General features: G+C 37.2%; 1 protein-coding gene across 1 annotated transcript in view; it reads left to right on the forward strand.

Annotated features, from left to right (window-relative positions):
* The window catches only part of LOC115431711 (ubiquitin carboxyl-terminal hydrolase 32-like), a 73,377-nt gene extending 52,194 nt beyond the window's left edge, over positions 1 to 21,183 (forward strand). Inside the window, exons 6-15 of the mRNA XM_030152334.1 lie at positions 10,801 to 10,932; positions 11,092 to 11,199; positions 11,467 to 11,582; positions 13,484 to 13,546; positions 14,510 to 14,593; positions 14,680 to 14,741; positions 15,340 to 15,442; positions 17,362 to 17,545; positions 18,236 to 18,414; positions 21,109 to 21,183. Of these exons, the coding sequence (XP_030008194.1) occupies positions 10,801 to 10,932; positions 11,092 to 11,199; positions 11,467 to 11,582; positions 13,484 to 13,546; positions 14,510 to 14,593; positions 14,680 to 14,741; positions 15,340 to 15,442; positions 17,362 to 17,545; positions 18,236 to 18,414; positions 21,109 to 21,183 (1,106 nt within the window). The remainder of the gene's footprint in view (positions 1 to 10,800; positions 10,933 to 11,091; positions 11,200 to 11,466; positions 11,583 to 13,483; positions 13,547 to 14,509; positions 14,594 to 14,679; positions 14,742 to 15,339; positions 15,443 to 17,361; positions 17,546 to 18,235; positions 18,415 to 21,108) is intronic.
* The last annotated feature ends 364 nt before the right edge of the window (positions 21,184 to 21,547 follow it).

Raw genomic sequence — 21,547 nt, forward strand, 5'->3', positions numbered from 1 at the left:
GTCAGGGAGCATAAGACATCATTTTCACATATGGATTGGCCACCAGAGAGTACATCAGTCAATCAAATTTATTTATATAGCGCCAAATCATAACAAAAGTTATCTCATGACACTTTACATGTAGAACTGATCGAAACCAGACTCTCAAGCTAATTTACAGAACCCAACAGAATCCTCCAGGAGCAATCACTTGGTGACAGAGGCGAGGAAAAGCTTCCTTTTAACAGGCAGAAACGCGAGAGTAGAGGGGCACATGGATGCACAGCAAACTGAACTAGATAAAAACTGTTAAAAAGTAGAACTGGAGCTAGTATAATTACCAATAACTACAACAAGTGTTAATAGTACTACTACAAATACAAACGTTAACTGTGGATATACGACTACTGCAACAGGTAGTACAAATAATAGAAACCTCTACCATCTAAGACACAGGTGTCAAACATGCGGCCCTCGGGCCAAATCCGGCCCACCAAAGGGTCCAATGATGAATTTGTGAAATGCAAAAATTACACTGAAGATATTAACAACCAATGGTGTCAAAATCATCTCATTTCAGGTTCCACATACAGACACAAAGAGTCCAATTAGATTTCAAGTGGGTCAGACCAGTAAAATATTATCATGATAACCTGTAAATAATGACAACCCCAAATTTTCTCTTTGTTTTTTGGTGTAAAAAAGTAAAATTACATGAAAATGTTTACATTACCAAACTATACTTTTACAAAAAATGTGAATAACCTGAACAAATGGAAATGTCTTAAGAAAAGTAAATGCAATTTGACCATATTCTGCCTGTTACTTAATGTTTTGTGCGATTGTAACGCACATGTGTAAATGATAAGCTAATAAACCGAGGCAGAATATTGTTAAAATTGCACTTTTTTTTCTTAAGACAATTCAAGTTGTTCATGTTATTCAGATTTTTAAGGAAACTTTGTAGATGTAAACCTGATCATAATATAACTGTACTTTTTTCACTGTTAATATGTTACTGGTCCGGCCCACTTGAGATCAAATTGGGCTGATGTGGCCCCTGAAAGAAAATGAATTTGACAGCCCTGATCTAAGACCTGAACCCCACTGACAATCTTTGGGATGTGTTTGGAGAAGACTTTACCCAGTGGTCCACCTGTCCCATCAGCACTGCCTAATCAGTGTTTGGCATGAAGGATGCTGCAGGGAATGGAACCTGTTCTCAAAACTAAAGGTGGCCCACTGAAATATTACATGCTGACTTTTTGTGATTTTTTTTTTTTTTTTTTTTTTTTAGGCGGGCAGTGTATGCCCTCAGTCATCACCAGTGTACTTGCCAGTTGGAATATTCTCCAAATGTAGATTATTTCTTGAAGCAGTTTTTGGCAGGTATAGACAGGATTTCATGGAGGTGGCTGCCCTACATGTACAGCTACACAGGTCATAAAGTTCAGTCTTGATCTTCTGTATCTAAATGCAGGCACACATCCAGAACTTTAAACTTATTTACCTCTAATGCATTTAGACATAGAGATCCTTCAGCGTTTGGCTGAGTGGGCAGCCATGCTCAAAGTTTAAAGTCTGCCATCATAACAGAAAGCCTGAATCCAAACATAAACGACAACACCATTCCCTGGAGAACGACACCAATGTTTGTAGAAGCAGTCGTCAGTCTGGAGATGGATGGGAGAGGTGGAGGAGGCGATCCATAGTCAGGGTAATGAGTTTATAGATTAGCAGTCTGACAGTAGCTCAGCTGTCATGGGGGGATGTTCAGCATGAGGAGCACACATTTATTTTCCATCTTGTCTTGCAGGGCCGATAATGTACAGAAAGACTGCTGTCGTTCCTTCCATTCAGTCCCATTGAAAGCTTTTACAGGCCTTGCCATTGCGGAGTGTGTGTGCTTGTTTATGACTATTGCTAAGGAAATGTTCTCTAGTTTGGTGTGTGTTAGGAGGTCTGGCTGAGTTTTGAGATGGAAACATAGTTATGGCTCTCGGCTGACGCCCGCCTTAGTCCATAGTCTTCTATAATTTATCAGCTGTGTGTTATTCTCCATAGAATTTCCATATAGTCACTCTCATGTTCTAAATCATTGATTTCTTACTCGGTTCTACACACTTAGAACTGCCTTTTAGTTTTAACTTAAAACATCAAAGCCTGGAAGGAGAGCAGAGTAGCAGCAGTAAATGGGTACAGTTTGTGGACCTAATGTAAACCAGCATCCTCCTACTGTAGTTAACAACAATGAACGCTAAACTAGGAGTGGAAAAAAATGTATTCATTACCTAAATGAAAATAGTTCTTCATAAAAGTTTCAACTCTTGAGTGAAAATTGTCACATGAACTAAAATAAAACTAAACTGACTCAACAGTCATTTGTGACTGGTTGTAACTGTTGGCAATCTTTTCAATCTGTGATATTTTCAATATTACAAATACTATAAATACTTCAAAGGAAGTAAAACCAGCAGTAGTCTGGCTGACTTGAGGTACTTTGCCAGAACAAGCATGAATATTCCATTGCACAGTGGCAGGATTATCATTTTTCTTCTCTATCTGTACATTATCATTTGGAAAATCCCCTCACTATGCAGAAGAACAACAACCTCTGAGCTGCAGCGACAGCCTGGAAATTGCAAGTTTTGATAAAAACAGACATCTTTTTTGTAGATTTAGTCACACCGCAATGCACTTTGACAAGCATTATACCGGCTAAAATTGCTTAGAGGTCTTATTTCTGTCTTTGTGCATAAGAAATCAATCAGTGAATCCAAAGGAACTTTGTGTTGGTAAATGACAGTTCTGCAAATGACAGGATTTCAGTTCTGTCAACATGTTGATGCTCATATGAACTATTTTTTTCAGCTCAAAATGTCCAGTTTCATCACAATTAATGCTATATTTTCATGTCACAATTGGCCAAGTTATATTTGAACTGAATTTACCTAAAAAACAATATCGATTCTTTTAGATTCCCCAGTTTTTCTTCCCAGATTCTATCCTACATGTCACATGTTTATTTGTACAGGTTCAGTCTGGAGTATGGTGCTGATCCATCTGCTTCTGTTCCACCAATACATACAGAAGAATGGCACACAGCACTTTTGAAATCAACAGTTTTCTAATAATAAGCATTTTTATAAAGAAATAACAATTCTATATTGTTCTTCCTCTTTAGTCTGATGCTAAACTATCCAATAAATAATAGTGCTCCTAGTTTTTGCCACAGGGGCATCATTAGTGTAAACGCTGACATGGCTGCAGAGCATCAGTATGCTGGGATCACAACACCATGTCACATCCGTCACTGACAATTTAGTGTTTTGTGTCAGCTGGGATTGTTTTAGATCCACAATACTAACATTTATGAAGAAGAGCAGAATTATCAATAGTAAGTCTATAAGTTTATTCCTAATAAAGTACTGGCACTGACCAGAGCATCATGGGTAATGTCACGTCCGTCCACTGTCACGTCCGTTCACCAGCAAAAGTTTTCACATACACATACTATTCAAAATCCAATATTTCTGAAAATAGAGCTTCCACTATCAGTAGTCTGTGCACAAATGGATTAGCATTATTTCAGCACAGTTCTATGCATTTATGACAACTTTTTTTTTTGACAAAAATGGCCACTCATTTGACCCCTTAAGGAAATTTTAGCCGATACTAAAACAACTTCTTTCCTGAACCTATTTTGCAAATGCTGTATTGCAGCATTCTTTGCTCAGCATCAGAGAACTAGTCAAACAACCCACAAATCTTTTATTTCTATTCCAGGCCAATAGTGGTGGGTGCCTGACCTAGCTACAGATGTAACATAGTACTAACAAAGAGTGATGAGTGGTAATTTACAATGTAGTTAATCTAATTAGGTTAAAAAAACTCTTTCATTTGCTTCAAGGTAGGATAGTAACTAACATTATTAGGCATCAAGGACTATTAATGTTGACTATTCATTATAATTCAATTATATTCTAACTTTGCTACTTTCAGTAGTGATGTACCATTTGATACCCTACTGTACACCACATCATAGAAACTTGGGTTGTGTGTTTTGGTATTTGGTATTTCCATACATGATCACGATATAGGGGTGATTTTTCAGTTTATTGTGTTGTATTGTGTTAGACTTAAATGTAATTTTAGGAAAACTGTCATAGTGTAAGAAAATACCATATAATACCATAGAGGAATCTGAAGATAAATTAAGTTTATAGTTATTTTTAATACACTTGATACAGACACACCAGTAATGTTTTCACAACAGAGACATGTTATTTTGTATCTAACTTTGTACATAAAGCTGTGCACTAACATAGAAAACAAACGCTAGCATACATTCTGAATGTAGCTCTCAGCCATATTTGATACCCTGCACTCTTTCATCTTATGTTTTTCAAAATACAAAAAAAACTGAAAAAAATGCACTTATAAATTTACTGAATATAGACTGAAATGGAAAACCAAACCAATAGACAAAAAATAAGAAATACTAGAGGATTCACATGTCTGCATGTGGACAATGCGGAATCAGGAGGTGAGAGACGACACTTGGACAGTGTTTTTACTCCAGACTACACAAGCAACCAGTCATCATCACAACTGACGGGAAAGTGTGACGAATAGCTGCTAAAAGTGAGCTTTCAGGAAGCTTATTTTAATAGCCTGATTGGGAAGCCACTGTGTTTTTGCCAGGAACTGACTGACATTTGATTGTCTGTGTTTTGACACCTGTCATATGTATGGGATCCATGCCAAAGGCTCACTGGCCAACTGCTGAATCCTATTACCTTAAGAGAGGATTAGCTTGTTGAGGCTGGATCATTGACCCTGGCAGAGCCTTCATATGCTATATTGGTCTGATCTGAACTTGGTTACAAGTAGAGTCGAATGCTTTTCTACATAGAGGCCATTGCATAAACCCCCTTGGGTTGATCACCTTCTTTACTTGTTTACAAGTATAATTTGTTTATTAGTAGGTCACAACAACAAGTGATCACATGTTATCAGATTATGCAATCTACTGTGTGCATCATACAGTACGGCTGTTTCCAGAAGCCCTCAAATTACATGTCCTTTTTAAATAATAATATCATTTTTAAAAACAGCCATCTGAATTTTACAAAATCTGAAATATTTTATTAATTCGTCAGTTAAAACCTAGTTGAATGTCTTCACTAAGCTTTCAGATGAGCTTTTCCAACACTGAAAGCTGATGGAGGCAATGGCACTAATTGAGTCATGTTAAGGATATTAATATGATTTAATATAATGTTAAAGACTAATGAAAAATCAGATAGCCCATAGGTGTACTGTATATTACGAGTGCTTCATATGTGTAGTGCTGCTGCATGAGCACACCAGAAAAAGTGAACAAATAGAAATGTATGTGTATATTTTACAAACTTGAAGGATCAATCGTCACTAAAGCGTGTGCCATGCAAGAGGGCAAATAAAACAAGCACAAAGATCAACATTGTTGTAGTGGTATGTAAGGTGTATTGCTTGATTCAAAGCGTCAACTCATGCACTGAGTCTAAGCAATGACAACATTATACTTTAAAAGCTGCTGGTTACGTTTGGGCTGCACAGTGAGTGTTACATTACATCAGTCGATTAAACTAAAAATTAAAGCTTGTGCTGTGTTTAAGACTAAGATTGTTCATTTGCATATAGAGCAGAAAAGTGAGACCCAACTGGCGACAGATTCTAAGGCCAGGAGTGGACAGATGCACTTACAGCCGTCCACATGTGATCAGATCACAAAAACAGTATTAATATAATTAATGCCAGTTCTGAACAGTTCCTGGGATTGATATATAGCTGAATAAGCCAATAGCTATGATGCCATATGAGAAACTTTTTCTACTTTTTTTGTTCAATTAGAAGCATCTGAAGCTAAATTAATTAAATCACACCACAAAATTAACTATCTACCACAAATCTAATGATAAGACTCAACAGTCTTTGAGCACAGAACACTTTAACGGTGTTGTGTTCTTTTCAGGAGGTAGAGACGCGCAGTAGTGCTATCAGGCTGAACACCACAGGAAGTCCATTCTTCAGTGATGCAGGGTGTGATTTCCAGGGATGTGACTGTTGTACTCCATACTCCCACACCATCCCACCAGTCACCCACTGTACATGAACACAGGCCTCCTTTCCCCACATGTGTCCAAACATCCCTGCACTTCAGTACTTTATTACTTAGTATTCATTTTGGGAGGTACTTTCAAAGTTTTCTTGATTACTATATGTTAGGGCTGCACGATTAATCAATTTTAAATCGAAATCGGATTTTTTAATTAGGACGATTTTAAAAAAGGGAAATCGTAAAATCGATTTCATCTCTCTCGTGCCTCCGGGCCGCGCGCTTACAGGCTCCCGTAGGCTCCTCCTCCTATCAGTGACAGCGGTCTGTCACAGAAGTCCGTGCAATGACCGGACTTTAAATGTGTCATGAGCCCACAGTACTTATAGCAATGTAAGCCGTGGCTTCACGCATGGATCCCGCAACTGAAATAGAACTGCATGTGGATCACTCATCTTCCGTTGTCCCGGATCCGTACCGTACTGTCTTCTTCGATCCGGGTCCGGGTCTCGGGGCCATCAGCCTCAGCAGAGGAGCCCACACAGCCCCCTGCCCACACACATCCACCAGCTCCACATATAGAATCCCTCCAGTGTCCTGGGTCGGTCTGTTCCACGCACAGATCCCCCAGTTTAAATAGAACCGCATGTGGATCACTCATATGAACCTGGTCCACGCACGCACGACTGATGCCTGTCACTGACTTACACTGGGATCACTTCTGTGGGCCAGATACCCAGGGAAAAAAAAATAAAATAAATAAAATAATATAATATATATATATTTTTTTTTTATAATTAATTTAGTCCTCTTACTTGCTAAATTTTTCATTCACAAATGTAAGTTCTGTAACAAAACCAAATATTATTTTTGAAAGATGTTGAACTTTATTTAAAGCTGTTAGATAAATCTGGAAACAAAAAGGCAGGTATAAAAAACATAAGTATTTGCTCTTATTTGGACATTGTATTATAGTGTATTCCCCCTGGCAAACTTATGTTATTTTCTTGCTGTATACATTGTTTGCATACTCTACTTCATTCAATAAAGATTTAATTAAGAAAAAATAAACTTCTGTGGGTTCATCACGTGATACCATCACAGATTTGAGGTCAGAGCAGTGCCTTGCATTGTGGGCTGCTCACGAAAACGACATGCTGACTTCTGTTGTTTTTGTAGTTTTACCCAAAAATCGAAATCAAAATGGAAAATCGAGTTTTTAGAGGAAAAAATCGGGATTTTTTTTTTTTTTTGCCAAAATCGTGCAGCCCTACTATACGTATACTAAAATGTATCCATTATTACTATACTGTACTGTATCCATTAATCTTATTTTATATAATAATGCAGTTGATGTTGAAGTTCATTTTTTCAAAGGGATATTGCATATTAATAAACACAATATGTGATAATATGCAAGATTATAGCCAAGGCTAATTTCCATCTGTAGTCCCTACATAAAATGCCAAATAATGCACTTGTAAATGGAGCATGGTTGTGGGATTTAGACTTTTGGTTCAAAAAATAAGCCATTTATAGCAGAAGGTCCATTTTCCCACTCTTGTATCAGCTACATAATGAAGTAAAAACAATAAAAAACAATAAATTATTAAATTACACAGTAATGAACAAATGAGGGCAGTAATGTGTAGGTGTTCTCTGGAAAGAAGGTATCATTAATGTTAATTCTAATTGTTCTGCCGGTGTGTTTTCTCCTGTGCCAAATAACAATGCCCACTGGGTTTTTAATAATGTATTTTTATCTGTAGTTCACAAGGGTTAGCTGTGCCTTTTTAAAAGAAAAGAAATCTCTGCATGTCTCTGGTCTTCGGAAAATATTACAGTATTGGTGCAGGCTACAAGCTGGATTTTGAATATTTGTGTTTGATTTATTACCTGGCGGTACAGACAGATACAAATGAACAGAGTGCAAAGTTTTCAGCGTGTATTTGGGTTTTTCTTAGTGTTGTAGACACATGAAACTAATTGAAAACAGTAAGGCCATTTCAAACACCTTGAAAATAACACTTCATTATATTCACACATTCTGCATCTATTCACATACTCAACAGCAAAAAAAATAAAACACAGCAGTAAGAAATTAACAGTAAGCAGCTGTCTGACTAGCTTGTCTTTACAAATAAAAAAAAGAATAATACAGATTAAAATAGATTTTAAGAAAACAAGTCATATCTAGTTCTTAGTTTAAGACTCTAACTCATAGTCTTTTGTCGTAGAACACGTATCTGCGTCATCACTGGAATAAAGTTTGACTAGTATTACTTCCCAACCTAAGAATCATCATATCAAAGATGGTTGTTGCCAAATCCATAACAGGGATCACCATCTACAAATTGTCTGGTAAAAGCTGAGTTACAGCTCCAGATGCTTTGGGAAATTATAGGCCAATACCAAATGCAGTAGAACCTGCCATATGTGTTTGATTCATTCCATGACTGAGCTTGTTTGCGATTTACTCATTTTACAAATCAACTTTACCAATTGAAATTAATTGAAATATAACTGATCCATTCCAGCCCCCCAAAAAACACTCAAAACTTCCCAAACATCCTTTTTTATGGGTTTTTAAAACAGAAAAAGTGCAGTTAGAAAGAACATAACAAATATAAAAACATAACAAAAGAATGCAAAAGAAATAAGCTGGTTTTATATGAAGATAATTTTGTGTCTTTATTATACAAGCGAAGGGAAAAAAGGCAAACAAAAATACAGTTTTGAAACAAAAAAATCAAGATTTGAAAACAAAAATTAAGGTTTCAACATTTTTAAACATAATAAAATCGATTGTGTTTTCATTTCTTTGATGTAAATCTGAAACTTCTGCTTGCAGGTCAAAATGTTTTGTCATTTAAAGGTTTTGTTTGCAAGGTCAGAGGTTTTGCACCCCATAAATCTTTTGCAAATCAAAAAGTTTTGCTTTCAAGTTCAAGTGGTACTTACTTCCAGGTCAGAATCATTTGTGAGTAGAAAAGTTTTGCATGTCAAAAACTTTTGCTTGCAAGTTCAACTGAACAAGATGGGCGGGATGCACACGAGCAGAAGGGGTGGATTTCTATTGGTAGCTTGCTTCAGATTGACAGTGTGGTTGGTGCCTGGTCCTCTGGCCCACTTGAACACGGTGGGAGCCGGGGGATGTGCTCCGGTGCACGGGCACCAGAGCCCAGGCACCAGAGAGCCAGCATACAGCTGTGGTGCACCGGACACGGAGCCCGGCTGTAAGCTCATAGCTGGGGCTCAGCGACGGGCCGGGTCGAGCTCCACGTCTGGCTCATAGGTGGGAGGGAGTCCCAGTAAGCTGGTGCCCAGTGCCTGAGCTCTGGTGCCCGGTGTGCTGGAACACATTCCACCGTGTTCAAGTGGACCAGAGGACCAGGCACCAACCACACTGTCAGTCCAAAGCAAGCTACCAGTAGAAATCCACCCCTTCTGCTCGTGTAGATCCCATCTATCATGTTAGGTTGAACTTGCTAGCAAAAGTTTTTGCTTAGCAAGATTTTGACATGCAAAACTTTTCTAACCACAAACAATTTTGACCTTGAAGTAAGTACCACTTGAACTTGCAAGCAAAACTTTGTAATTTGCAAAAGATTTAGACGTGCAAAACCTTTGAACTTGCAAACAGAATCTTTAAAATGACAAAACATTTTGGCCAGCAAGCAGAAGTTTTAGATTTGAAATGAAAGAAAATGAGAACACAATCAATTTTGTGAAGCTTAAAAAACTTGAAACCTTAATTTTTGTTTTCAGATCTTGATTTTTTGTTTCATACTGTATTTCTTGTCTGCCTTTTTTCCCTTTGCTTGCATAATAAAGACACAAAATTATCCTCATAGTTTTATTAACTTATTCACCTCAAAGTTGAAACAGGTAGGAAGAGGAGGAGGATTATTGTTTGAAAGAAGAATCTCCTTCCAATGAAATACCAAGGAGAACAATCTCTGGTGTTTACTGTTGTGTGAGATATCATGATCGTGTTTTCTTGCGACGTTGCCTCAACAAGATGAACATGTGAACTGAACGAGCAGAGGCTGCTCCTGTTGAGGAGCATGTGTGAGCTCAGAGCTGACTAGTGGCGGCTAGTATGAAGCTCACTCGTACTGCGGATTTTCACTCATATTTCAAGACAAAATACTCAGGAGCTGCAGCTCATAAAGCAAATTACTCGTACAATGGTGCACTCATACTGCAAAGCTCTACTGCATTTAAATAATACTTCGGCCCATACATGATGCTGATCCTATACTCATGTTATTTTCTGTGGATGTTTTGCTGTTGTTGTAATTTGTTCTAAGTCAAGGAAGACACATTTGTAATTATTTAAAACATTTGTTTTAAAGTCTTTAAGACCTTCATCACATTTTGTGAATGACCACAAATACAATCATAGAGGTTTATGGGACAACCTTAAAGGAATCACAACAGATAAATCTGCCCCTGCCATCGATGAAGATGATGACCAATGTTCAACCCTATGGATAGCATTTTCATATTCAGTGATTTTTAAACTATGCTGTTATTGTTTTTGTCTTCCAAAACATTAGGACACTGCTGCTTCCTGGTATTTTGTAGATTGTATCATCAAAACTTAAAGATCTTCAGTGAGAAATGAACTCAGACCGATAAATGAATAATCAGTGTCTAAACAGGTCTGCAGCCGTGTGTTTATTTCTCTGACCGGTTTCCCGTTTCATCTCATACAGTGGAGGAGTCGGACATTATAGACTTGGAGAAGCGTTACTGGCTGCTCAAAGCCCAGTCCAGAACCGGACGCTTTGACTTGGAAACCTTCGTCCCGCTCGTGTCTCCTCCCATCCATGCCTCACTGAGTGAAGGTAGGACAGTGTTCCTCCATTATTTATCATCACTGGTCTAGTCAGTGTGTTATTCTCGCAGTTCCTATACTTTACAAACATGGGCCTTAGATGGTATTTGGGCTTTGAACAATTTTCTTCATTTAGTGTAAATTGTATGTTGCTGTTGATGTTTTTAAGGATTGTTTCACGCTTTCGATGAGAATCGGGACAATCACATTGACTTCAAGGAGATCTCATGTGGACTGTCTGCATGCTGCAGGGGGCCTGTTGCTGAAAGACAGAAATGTAAGGCATCCTGTGGTTTTAAATCTCTACCTAATCATACCCAGCCTTTATATCGTGGGAGGTGCAGTCTTGTATTGAGAGTCTAAATCGTTGTATAATCCTGCCTGCACAGTTGTTGGCTTAATCTGAATTTTCATTGATGCTTGAAATGAAATTTGCCCGAAAAGAAAAGGTAATGTGTTAACAGCATGTTGTTTGAAAGAAGGCTGGTTGGTATGGAAACAGGTGTTGAGATTCTCACTTCTTAACCATGCATTTTTATCTTAGTCTGTTTCAAAGTTTTCGATGTGGACCGTGATGGGGTTCTGTCTCGTGATGAGCTCCATGAAATGGTGGTGGCCTTGCTGGAGGTGTGGAAGGACAATCGCACAGACACACTCCCCGTAAGTCCGCACACATAGATACAGAAACCCGATCAGTGTGGAGGTAGTAGGGGTGTGTATTGGCAAAAATCTGGCAATACGATACATATCACAATACTAGGATCACGGTACGATATATCACGATATATCATGATATATCATGATACTGTTAAAAAAGCGTTTTTTTTGTTTATTTCTTTTTTTTTTAAGATTATTTCTGGAAGAATTGAATTACACCAGAAATATGTACAAATACTAAACACATTTTTATTTGATCAGAACAGGGTCTAAGGTTATATCACAAAATTTTTCTAATTCTCCGTTTCCGAAGGAACTAAAATCTGCCACTCTCAGACAGTAAAAAGTGTTTTTAGGATGCTTCAAATAACCATTATTTAATAAAACAGTGTTAAATTATAATAAATAAAATATAAACAAAAAAGAAAAACAAAAATGAACCTCTGTTATATCTGCATTTGAATAATACTTAAAAATATCGATACAGTACTTTTTAATATCAATACAGTATTGTGAAATGAAATATCATGATATTGCAGAACCAATATTTTATTACGCCCCTAGGAGGTAGAGGAGTTTTCTTATTCAGTGTAAGGCTCTATGAGGTTGCTTGGCTTCAAAACACCTTATTGACCCTACAGGACCTAATTATATCCTGCATCTCATTAGTAGACTCTTAGCAGGCCTCAAGACCGAAAGTCTGCCAAGTGCAACTAAACAAAGAGTGACATTATGACCTTGAAAATTAACTGGTAGGTCAAGATGAAGAGAACTATTCACAACTGTGTCACCTGTAAAATGCATAATCCTCACCCATTTGTCTTCAGAGATGGCCTATTCTACACTGAATGGGCTATCCTGTTTCCATGTTTCAGATATGATTAAATTGTCTGACATTATCTCATTCCATTTATTGCAAAGATTAGGGCCAAAGTATTCTGTAGAAGTATTCCACACTCTTTTCCTCTAGTGCTGTGAGCGATAGAACAGCCCCTTTCACTTTTCTACTCCATTCAGAACGCAGTGTCTGTCCATAAATGTGTTCATGGAAACTGATAATTTTAAGGGAGTTTTGAATGGACAACAAAATGCAGTACAACAAAATAATAAAAAACTCTTTCGTACTGTAGTGTAGGTGCTGCTTACATGAATGTAATTGTTGGCACATTTCAGAACATCTAAATGTAAAAAATGACCATTATTAAAAAAACAACAAAAAAAACCAAACTAATTTTATTGAATGTAATATAAATATAATTATAAAGTTTCACTTCAGGATAAATTTCTGCTGGGAAAGTGGGTAGTTACAAGTTAAAGAGACCCAAATTTAATTGACTTTGAGTGCAGGAAAAGAGACTAAACTGGGAAGACCATGGAGACACTGGTTCTGGTCAGCTGTGTAAAAATGAGGAGACTTTCTTTTATTTACTTTACGTTTTTTTAACAAGGACACTGCAATACATATATTGGACCAGAAATGGCAAAGAGCTCATGTTCATCTGTAGTCCCTACTGAGCATTATAGACAGAAAAAAATTAACTGATGGCAAACTGTCCTCAGACAACCAAAACTGTGTCTTCAAGCTCAGTAATGAAGCCCCTGGTACTGACCAGCTAAAAAAAGATTTGGAAAAAGTGGCAAAAAATTGGCCCTTTTGGCTCTTTTTTTGGTCAGGGTTCCTTCAAGCACTGAAACTAAATACCATGTTGTTTTGCAGTGTTGACTTAAAAGCAGAAAGGGCAGACTGATGACCATCTATACTGATGACCATCTCTGTTTATGTTTTTTCTGTCGATGCTACATCAAGTACTAGCTTTGGTTTTGTCCCGTGATCCTCTTGATAACAACAGAATGATATGTGTTGTTACTGTTGCATCATGCAGTTCTATTTGATGTCCTTTCAGGAGCTGCAGAGTAGTGTGTCAGACATCGTAGAGGGCATATTGAAGATGCATGACACAACCAAGGTGAGGCTTCAGCTTGAGCACAAAGTGAATCTAAAAAGATTAACATTGCTTATACCAAGTTAGTGTACTGTGTTTACTCTGTAAACATTATCACACATATCCAAAAATTTGAAACAGAATTTGAATTTGTGAATTCACATTATACCAAATTATTAGAATAACATTAGTGGGATTTGTTTTAAAGATCATTCCCGGTGCTGGTATAATTCTCTCCTCTTAAATCTTCTAAGTTTCTCATCAAGAGTCCCACACTAGTTTTACTATACAGAACAAGAAAATAGGGAAATATGTGCCTAGTATAAAAAATACACAATAAATCAGAACTAAACGGCTTCTACAGGCAAAAGTCAGTATTTAGTGCAATCCAAGTTTGGAGAGAGTTAGGGATAGCTCCTGTATATTTAACATCATGCCTCCTCTCTCTTACCGTTGGTTCTTTTATGTTCAATGCTTTGTGCCTGTAATTTAAATACAGAACAGTAAGTTCATCATTTTAAATTTGAATCACTTACTGAAAGTGAGACAGGTCATTTGAAATGTATGGGTTCTGTCGGGCAATACCACTTTTTAAAAAAATTTTCTCAGAGCTTGTAGGATCATTTACTTCCTGAAAAGTCCAAAAGTGTTACCCCATTTTAAAGTTTAGATTGTATGTAGTGTTAACATTAACTGAAATATGTTTCTGTTTATCACTGTTAAACCGGTCTGATGTTGAAAAGTAAAAGATTAGTTCCAGTGTCATCTCAAAATACTAGTGATAATGCATATGCATATTAAATGTTCAGGGGATCTTAACCTTTTAAGGCAAAGACAAAACAAGTATGTGAGCAGCTTGAGCTTTCTATGAGGCACTACCATAGCTAAAGCTAAATATCCTTCTTGTCAGGGTATCATAGAAGATTGTATATTATGAAATATTTTGGCTGCTTATACACTGACACTTTTTTTCTGACCTCTCACCAGTTGGGTCACCTGACCCTAGAGGACTACCAGATCTGGAGTGTGAAAAGTGCTTTGGCCAATGAGTTCTTAAACCTGCTTTTCCAGGTTGGTACAACCACAGAGTCCGTATGGACTAATAAATGTGATGACTTGTTTGTTTTCTGAACTGTTACACCTTTGTCTGGATGCAGGTTTGTCACATAGTCCTGGGGCTCAGGCCTGCTACTCCTGAGGAGGAGGGACAAATCATCAGGTATCTGCATGCCCTTTATTAAAGACTGCAGCATTACTTAAGCTCAGTTCACATCGAAGATTCACAATGAGACAGAGAGTAGACTGTCTGTCTGATGGCCTCGCCTGCATCTCAACTCGTCCGCTCACCAGTGACTGGTTTTGGATGGAAGACACTTCAGCTGTGTCATTTAGCTGTGTTTATCCCTCCACTGATCATCCAAGTCAATGAAATTAATCAGTAAATCTTTAGACATCAAAGTCTTTAAAAAACAAAAGTTGGTGATTAAAGGTGCATTTTTGGGCCACTTTCAACTACTCCTTAGTACTTTGAGTTGAGAAGTTGGGTATGAGCCAGTGATTGCTGTTGATGCCAAGTTCTGACACTGATAGTTTGTAAAACGTCCGTATCAGCACTAGTTAATCCGCTAAAACGTCTACTAATGGAAACATTAAGCCATCTTGTCAAGATGCTTTGTAAACTTATAGGTTCTTAGAACCACACCAGTGGTGCAATGCAAGTGAATGTTTGGTCTAAACAGGGCTTTACATTAGTTTGTGAAGAATGGAATGCTGAATCTAAAGACTGATCACCATTTTTGCTTTGCGTTCATCTGTAGGGGTTGGCTAGAGAGGGAGAGCAGACATGGGCTGCAGCAAGGCCAAAACTGGTTCCTCATCTCCATGCTGTGGTGGCAGCAGTGGAAGGACTATGTCAAATACGTAAGTGACACAAAACAGTGATATATTGATGCTAAAATGACACTGTGGGTATTATGTGTGTTGATGGTGGTTTAGTAACGGTGCTAGTTTCTTTTAAGCCTGGAGGGAGAAGCAGCGTTCATCTGTAATGTCATTTCAACCAATTTACCCAGAAGTTTCCTGTAATCCATCAGCTGCTGTCTTCAAAGTTTAATTGCAACTAAGTGTGGGAATGGAATCTGATCTCCTACTAAAACATGAAGTGACCTGTCAGATGTTGCCATATGTTGTCACATGCTAATTTGCATATTTCTGGCATTATTGCCTATCTTTTTACATATACAAGATTTTAAAATACAAAACAGTGAAGATAGCTTTGTCATCAGTTTTAGGTGGTGTGTAGGATATGCATAATTATGTCTTGTCTTCTAAGTCTGCCTCATAATGCAGAATGATTTTCTGAGGGCTGAGGTAGTCCAGGCCGTTCCCAGCCTGGACATTGTACTTGGATGTGACACAACTTCACTCATAACACCTCCCAGTATGTGAAAGAGTACTCATGTTGGACCCGTAATACTTGTTTGTTATCATGTGATAGAAAAGCTGGACAATCTCTATAGTATTTCTTCTAATTGTTTGTGATGATCAAATCCAGTAGTAGGGTAATTGGCTTTAGTTGTTAAAGTGTAAGATGGAAGATTTGCTTGTGCCTACAATAGGCTTCTGCTGGAAGATGGTTCTTGTTTGATGTTAACAATTCATTACTAAGCTAACAATTGTCTTAGTTGTCTACATCCATGGTAACAGCTACATTATCCTGATTACTCTATAGAGGTATTGTGTCCATCTTTCACAGAAAGTCGTTATGTTCCCTCAAGTTCTTCTTTGCCTCTCCTTGCTCCCCTTTAACAGTATTCAATGTAAATTAAAGCTGTGCTGCCTTCCAGACACCACGTAAATACCGGATTACTTTGTATTATTTTGTTTTGTTTTCTATCCGTCAACTGTAATATATGGTCTAACAATTTAACAGTTTTGTGTATCAGTTATTTGCTTTCAATGTGTGTTGCGTTAAATGCTGCTTTTTCAGTTTTTCAGTTTTTTTTCTCCTGTGTTAAACGTTTTCTCTTGTAAAAGCTGTGACTGTTGCATTACTGTTGGTTGGGTCATATATAATTGTGGGACTTTTTGAGTTACCTCTACAGGGTGACATAGTTGACAGGTATAGTTGACATTTTGATGTTTTCAGGCCTAAAATCAGCATAACCGTACCACCACATGACATTTTTACAGAAAGATTCTTCTAAATATATATCAATCAAATTTATTTTATTTTTATTTATATAGCCCCACATTATAACAAAAGTTATATCATGACACTTTACATATGGAGCTGGTCGAAACCAGACTCTGAGGGGTAAAGCAATGAATAAATCTGGAACTGAACATTAAATTATGACTGGAAAAAATATCCAAAAATGATTAATCAAGGTTTTGATTTCTAAAAAATATCACAACTTTTAGATTATTCCCCTGGAGATGTTTTTTGCTCAGCAAAAACTGAAAATGCAAACTGTTTACTCCTTGTATTATATTAATTGTGAATCTGTATTAGTATTATTGAATCAAGCATTGAGCCAGAAAACAATGGATTAAAATCAGAAATTAACACAAGATAGACAGATAGATGGAGATAGATGCATAGATAGATGGATGCAAACCTTCAGAAACATGGAAGGAAGGAGTCTTCTCAACACACAGTTCTGCAAAGTACTGGACCTGGACCTACCAAAGTGCCAGTGCTGTCCTCAGGCTGTTCTTCAGCATGCACATTAGTTTCTGAGGGGCAGCTTTAAGGACAGTATGAGTGACACCACATTAACCTTAGCTGTCACTTCACACGCTCACAGGACAGTGCCTCCTGTTGTCTCCCTGTGCAGGAGCATAAGGGCATCGTGGTGGAGCAGCCATCCATCTTGAGTTCCCTGCGAACCCCGATGGCAACAGCCACAGTAGAGCCAGCACCTCCAGACAGACTGGGAGGACTGGGAGGAGCCCACAGTCCTGTCAGCCCACTGAGGAGAGGTCACCTGATGCTGTGTCCAGTGCCTCCGAGGCCACAGAGTCTGGTCAGTCTTCATCCATTATGTCTAATTAGATGGGTTATCAAGGCCTAATGAACTTCTGATCTTCTGTTTTGTCACATCATGCATCTAACGCTACTTTATGTGTTTCTTTATTTCATTTAGTGTATTTTTTTAACTGATACACATACAAAATACATTAAGAACACATTCCCCCTCAAACTAAATAAATTTATAGTTTATCCTCGTTTCATATTTGTGATAATGTCAGATGAACTTGCTTAATTTTGTGTGACCCCGTACCGTAAACGTATTCAGCATCCAGGATTTGAAGGTGTAGAGTAAAAATCAGTTCTTTCTTTGATTGCTTATAATTTGAAACTTGTGAGAATGTTCAGGAAATGTTTGCTTCATATGACCCATGTCAGATTTGCTATTTTTAGCCATATATTATGAGACAGGGCAGTTTCTCTAATTTAGTGATTGTGATTTCTATTGTTTTTTTTCCCTTTTACAATTGTATAACTTGCGCAGGCTGGCATTCTGGTTTTAGTTGTGATTATTTAAATTTAATTGTACAGCAGCAAAAAGAATCTCATTATATGATATAATCTGCACAGTTCACAAGAAAAACAGTGTCATGTTTTTGGAGGTAAAACTTCCTTCTCAGATGTCAGAACTGACACTTTCTAGCTGACATTTTGTGTGTTTTGTCTGTTTGCTCTCCCAGCAGCCCTGAGTCCACAGGTAGCTCCCTCAGCAGAGAGCTGTTTTGCCCGTCAGCACAACGTGTCAGACAACAACAATCAGTGTTTTTCTGGAGCCAACGGTCACCTCCCCTCGCAGCTGGCCGCACAAAGACCTGGAGCCATCGACAACCAGCCGCTGGTCAACACCGACCCCATGAAGGCAAGGATGTGCATGTGTTTACTATTACTGAAAAAACAGACTGTCAAACACAGACTCCACATGAGTGTCATGGTTCATAATTATATCACATCAAGTGTCATTTTAGTCACTGTTAGATCCTCTGCCCTCTGAGGCTCACACAGGTTTTTGTTGTGTTTATTTTTATTATTTTTTATTTTGTTTATTTATTTTCATTTTTTAAATTTTTTATTGTGTTTGCCTATGTAAAAGAATATTTAGGCTGAATTTGTTACTGAATACAGAGCAGCAGATGATTTGATTTGATTTGATTGATTGATGTATTTATTTATTTCGAACATGCAAAGAAACAAAATAAAACAAAACAAAATAAAACATTTAAATGGACAGAATCTATCTCCAAGCACATACAAATCTGAATTTTGCATGGTCGAAAAAGAGTAGGAAGAAGTATGAACTTATTTAATCCAACCCCTCAGTGCTTTTACACCTTTATCACTAACTTAATACAAGAATCAAACAATACTATTTTCCTAATTTTAGCATCGAACCACAACAAATACATAATGCAGTAACTGAATTATACACAACAGTATGTTCATGGCAGGACAGTCATACGAACAGACTCAACAATTCAACCATTTTCTTCAATAATTACAGCAGATTTATCAGTACAACATCATCCATAAACAAACAGGCCTCATTGTCATTATTAAGTGCTGTACCCCTCAAGAATCAATTTTTTGAAATCTTTTTTAAACTGAATTATGTTTGATATTTGTTTTATCTCCACACACAATTTGTTCCACAATTTTACTCCACAGATGGTGATACAGAAACTTTTTAACGTAATGCGTACTTTATGAATCTTTAAATTTAACTTTCCCTTTAAATCATAGCCTCCCTCTCTTTCACAAACCATTTCTTGGCAGTAAGTTATTCTGTGCTTTATACATTATTTGAATAGTTTTGAATTCCACAAGGTCAATGAGTTTTAAAGTTTTAGAGAAATAACGCTGGTCTACAATTTTTTAGAAATGATTTGCTTCAGAGATTAAATGTGCTAAATGTTACGTATTTTAAAAAGATTAATTGGAAAATAAATGACAAAAGTGCCGGTTTGCTGATGGTTTCAACGTATATGATAAAGTGTTATTACACATATATTGGTTTATGTGCATTTATATAATAGTTTTATAAATCTTCCACTAATAGAACCTGTAAAGTGAATGTATTCTAATGTGCAGACAGTGTTTTAAAGTAGATCTTGTAGCTCTGAGACAAATATTCCTTTTGAGTCAAACCCATTCTCTCATTAATTCTTGAATTTCACATTTTGACCCAAGGCTGTATCTTGGAAAGTTCAGCCAACCAGCATTTTTGACTGGATTTTTCTTTATCAGTGACTCTCATGTGGTAAAATTTCATTACTTCTATTCTGGAAGCATTTCCCTTGTAGACCAGTGTAATCATGTAAGTAAATAAGGCTTATTTGATATAGAATGTGTCATAGTATGGTCTCAAAGTGTTACATGATACTAAATTATCAAATGGTAATATAAATAAATGACAAGAAAAACCGTAAAACACAACAATGCACACAAACAGGTGCATGGTCACTGAAGTTCTGTCTTCAGTTGTCTGGATGACAGGTTGTATTCTACTGGAATAGAGGCAGGTATTTCAGTCCAGTGGTGGCAGGATGGGCTCTGTCTTCCCTTTTAATAAAAACATTAGGTTAAAGGTGAACACTTTATTTTCCCTGTAGGGACATTCACTCTCTGCATTTTACCAATCCTGTTACACAGACAGTACTCAGTATCACCATTAGCAAATCGCATATAGCGCACACAAGGAGCAGTGAGCTACCATGAAAGGTGCTTGGTGACCAACTCCAGATCTTCATCAACACCATGGTCAGGAGCACTGACATGAGAATTAACTTATGTGTATCTGTTCTTAATTATCTCTCATATCTTTAAATTATCTGTTTGTTGTATGTATTTGTATGTATACTGTTTTAAAGTCCCCTTGCCATGTGAAAGAATATCATCCAGGCAGTGAATATATGTAGCTTATCTTAGCTTAAACATTAGAAACAAATGAGCCATTTTTAATGCTTTGATAGATAGATGGATGGATACATACATACATACTTTATTCATCCCAGAGGGAAATTTACACTTTCCAGCGGTATCCACAAACTTAAAAAAAAAAAAGTGTAATGGTAATGGTAAAAATAGTAAAAAAAACACAGAGTCAGAGCAAAGGACACTGACTGGAATATTTTACTAGATTTAACTTAACTTTGAGAGGTTTCATATTGTTCCAAGGTTTGCTTTGGTGTGGAACATTACAACAGCCTAGTTTGACAAAGGTCATCTGTGGCAGACATTCTCTTTCACTGGAAAAAATCTAAATCTGATTTTTTTGCTTGAATTAAGCAAAAAAAAAAAAAATCTTGAATTAAGCAAAAAAAAAGTCTGCCTATGGAACATGTGAAAATTATCTTGGTAAGATTTCTTGAAACAAGTTTTCAAGATCTATTGTCTAAAAATAAGTTCCGATATCTCACTGAAAAGTTACTCTTTAGGTGATTGTGTCTTATTTTAAGTGTGATGAGATTTTGACTAGAAATCAGAAAAATGCACTTGGCAAGATTTAGATTTTTGCAGTGTTGGATTTGCTTTCTAAACTCAACTCATCTGTTCACAGGGATCAAAAGGTGACGCGGAGATCAAAAGACAATACATTAATAAGTTAGATGTGATCCAGATCTTTGAAAGATGAAGTCAAACTTTTGCTTGCTTACTTCTGAGTTTTCAGCCTGTAGTACAAAAATACAACAATGTGTGAGAAGATTGCCATTATCTATTTCAGAGCTCATGTTTGACATATAAATGATCTGAGACTAATTAGGAAGCACTCCTCCTCCGCTGGCAAACAGTCATGGACCAGATGGTGCTTCCTTATTCTTTTGTCTTATCTCTGCATTCGACTTTAATGACAGCAGCCTGCCAGCGTGTGCAAAGCATGAGGACACTGTCTCTGTCTATTATCTTTAATTCAATCTGGCAGAATAGTGTCTTTTGAGCTCATATCCGAATGGTGACCTTTGTACCCCTGCAGGCTCCGACGTTAACCTTGGAAGGTG

This window comes from Sphaeramia orbicularis, chromosome 13 (genome assembly GCF_902148855.1).
Source record: "Sphaeramia orbicularis chromosome 13, fSphaOr1.1, whole genome shotgun sequence".
NCBI classification, from domain to species: Eukaryota; Metazoa; Chordata; class Actinopteri; order Kurtiformes; family Apogonidae; genus Sphaeramia; species Sphaeramia orbicularis.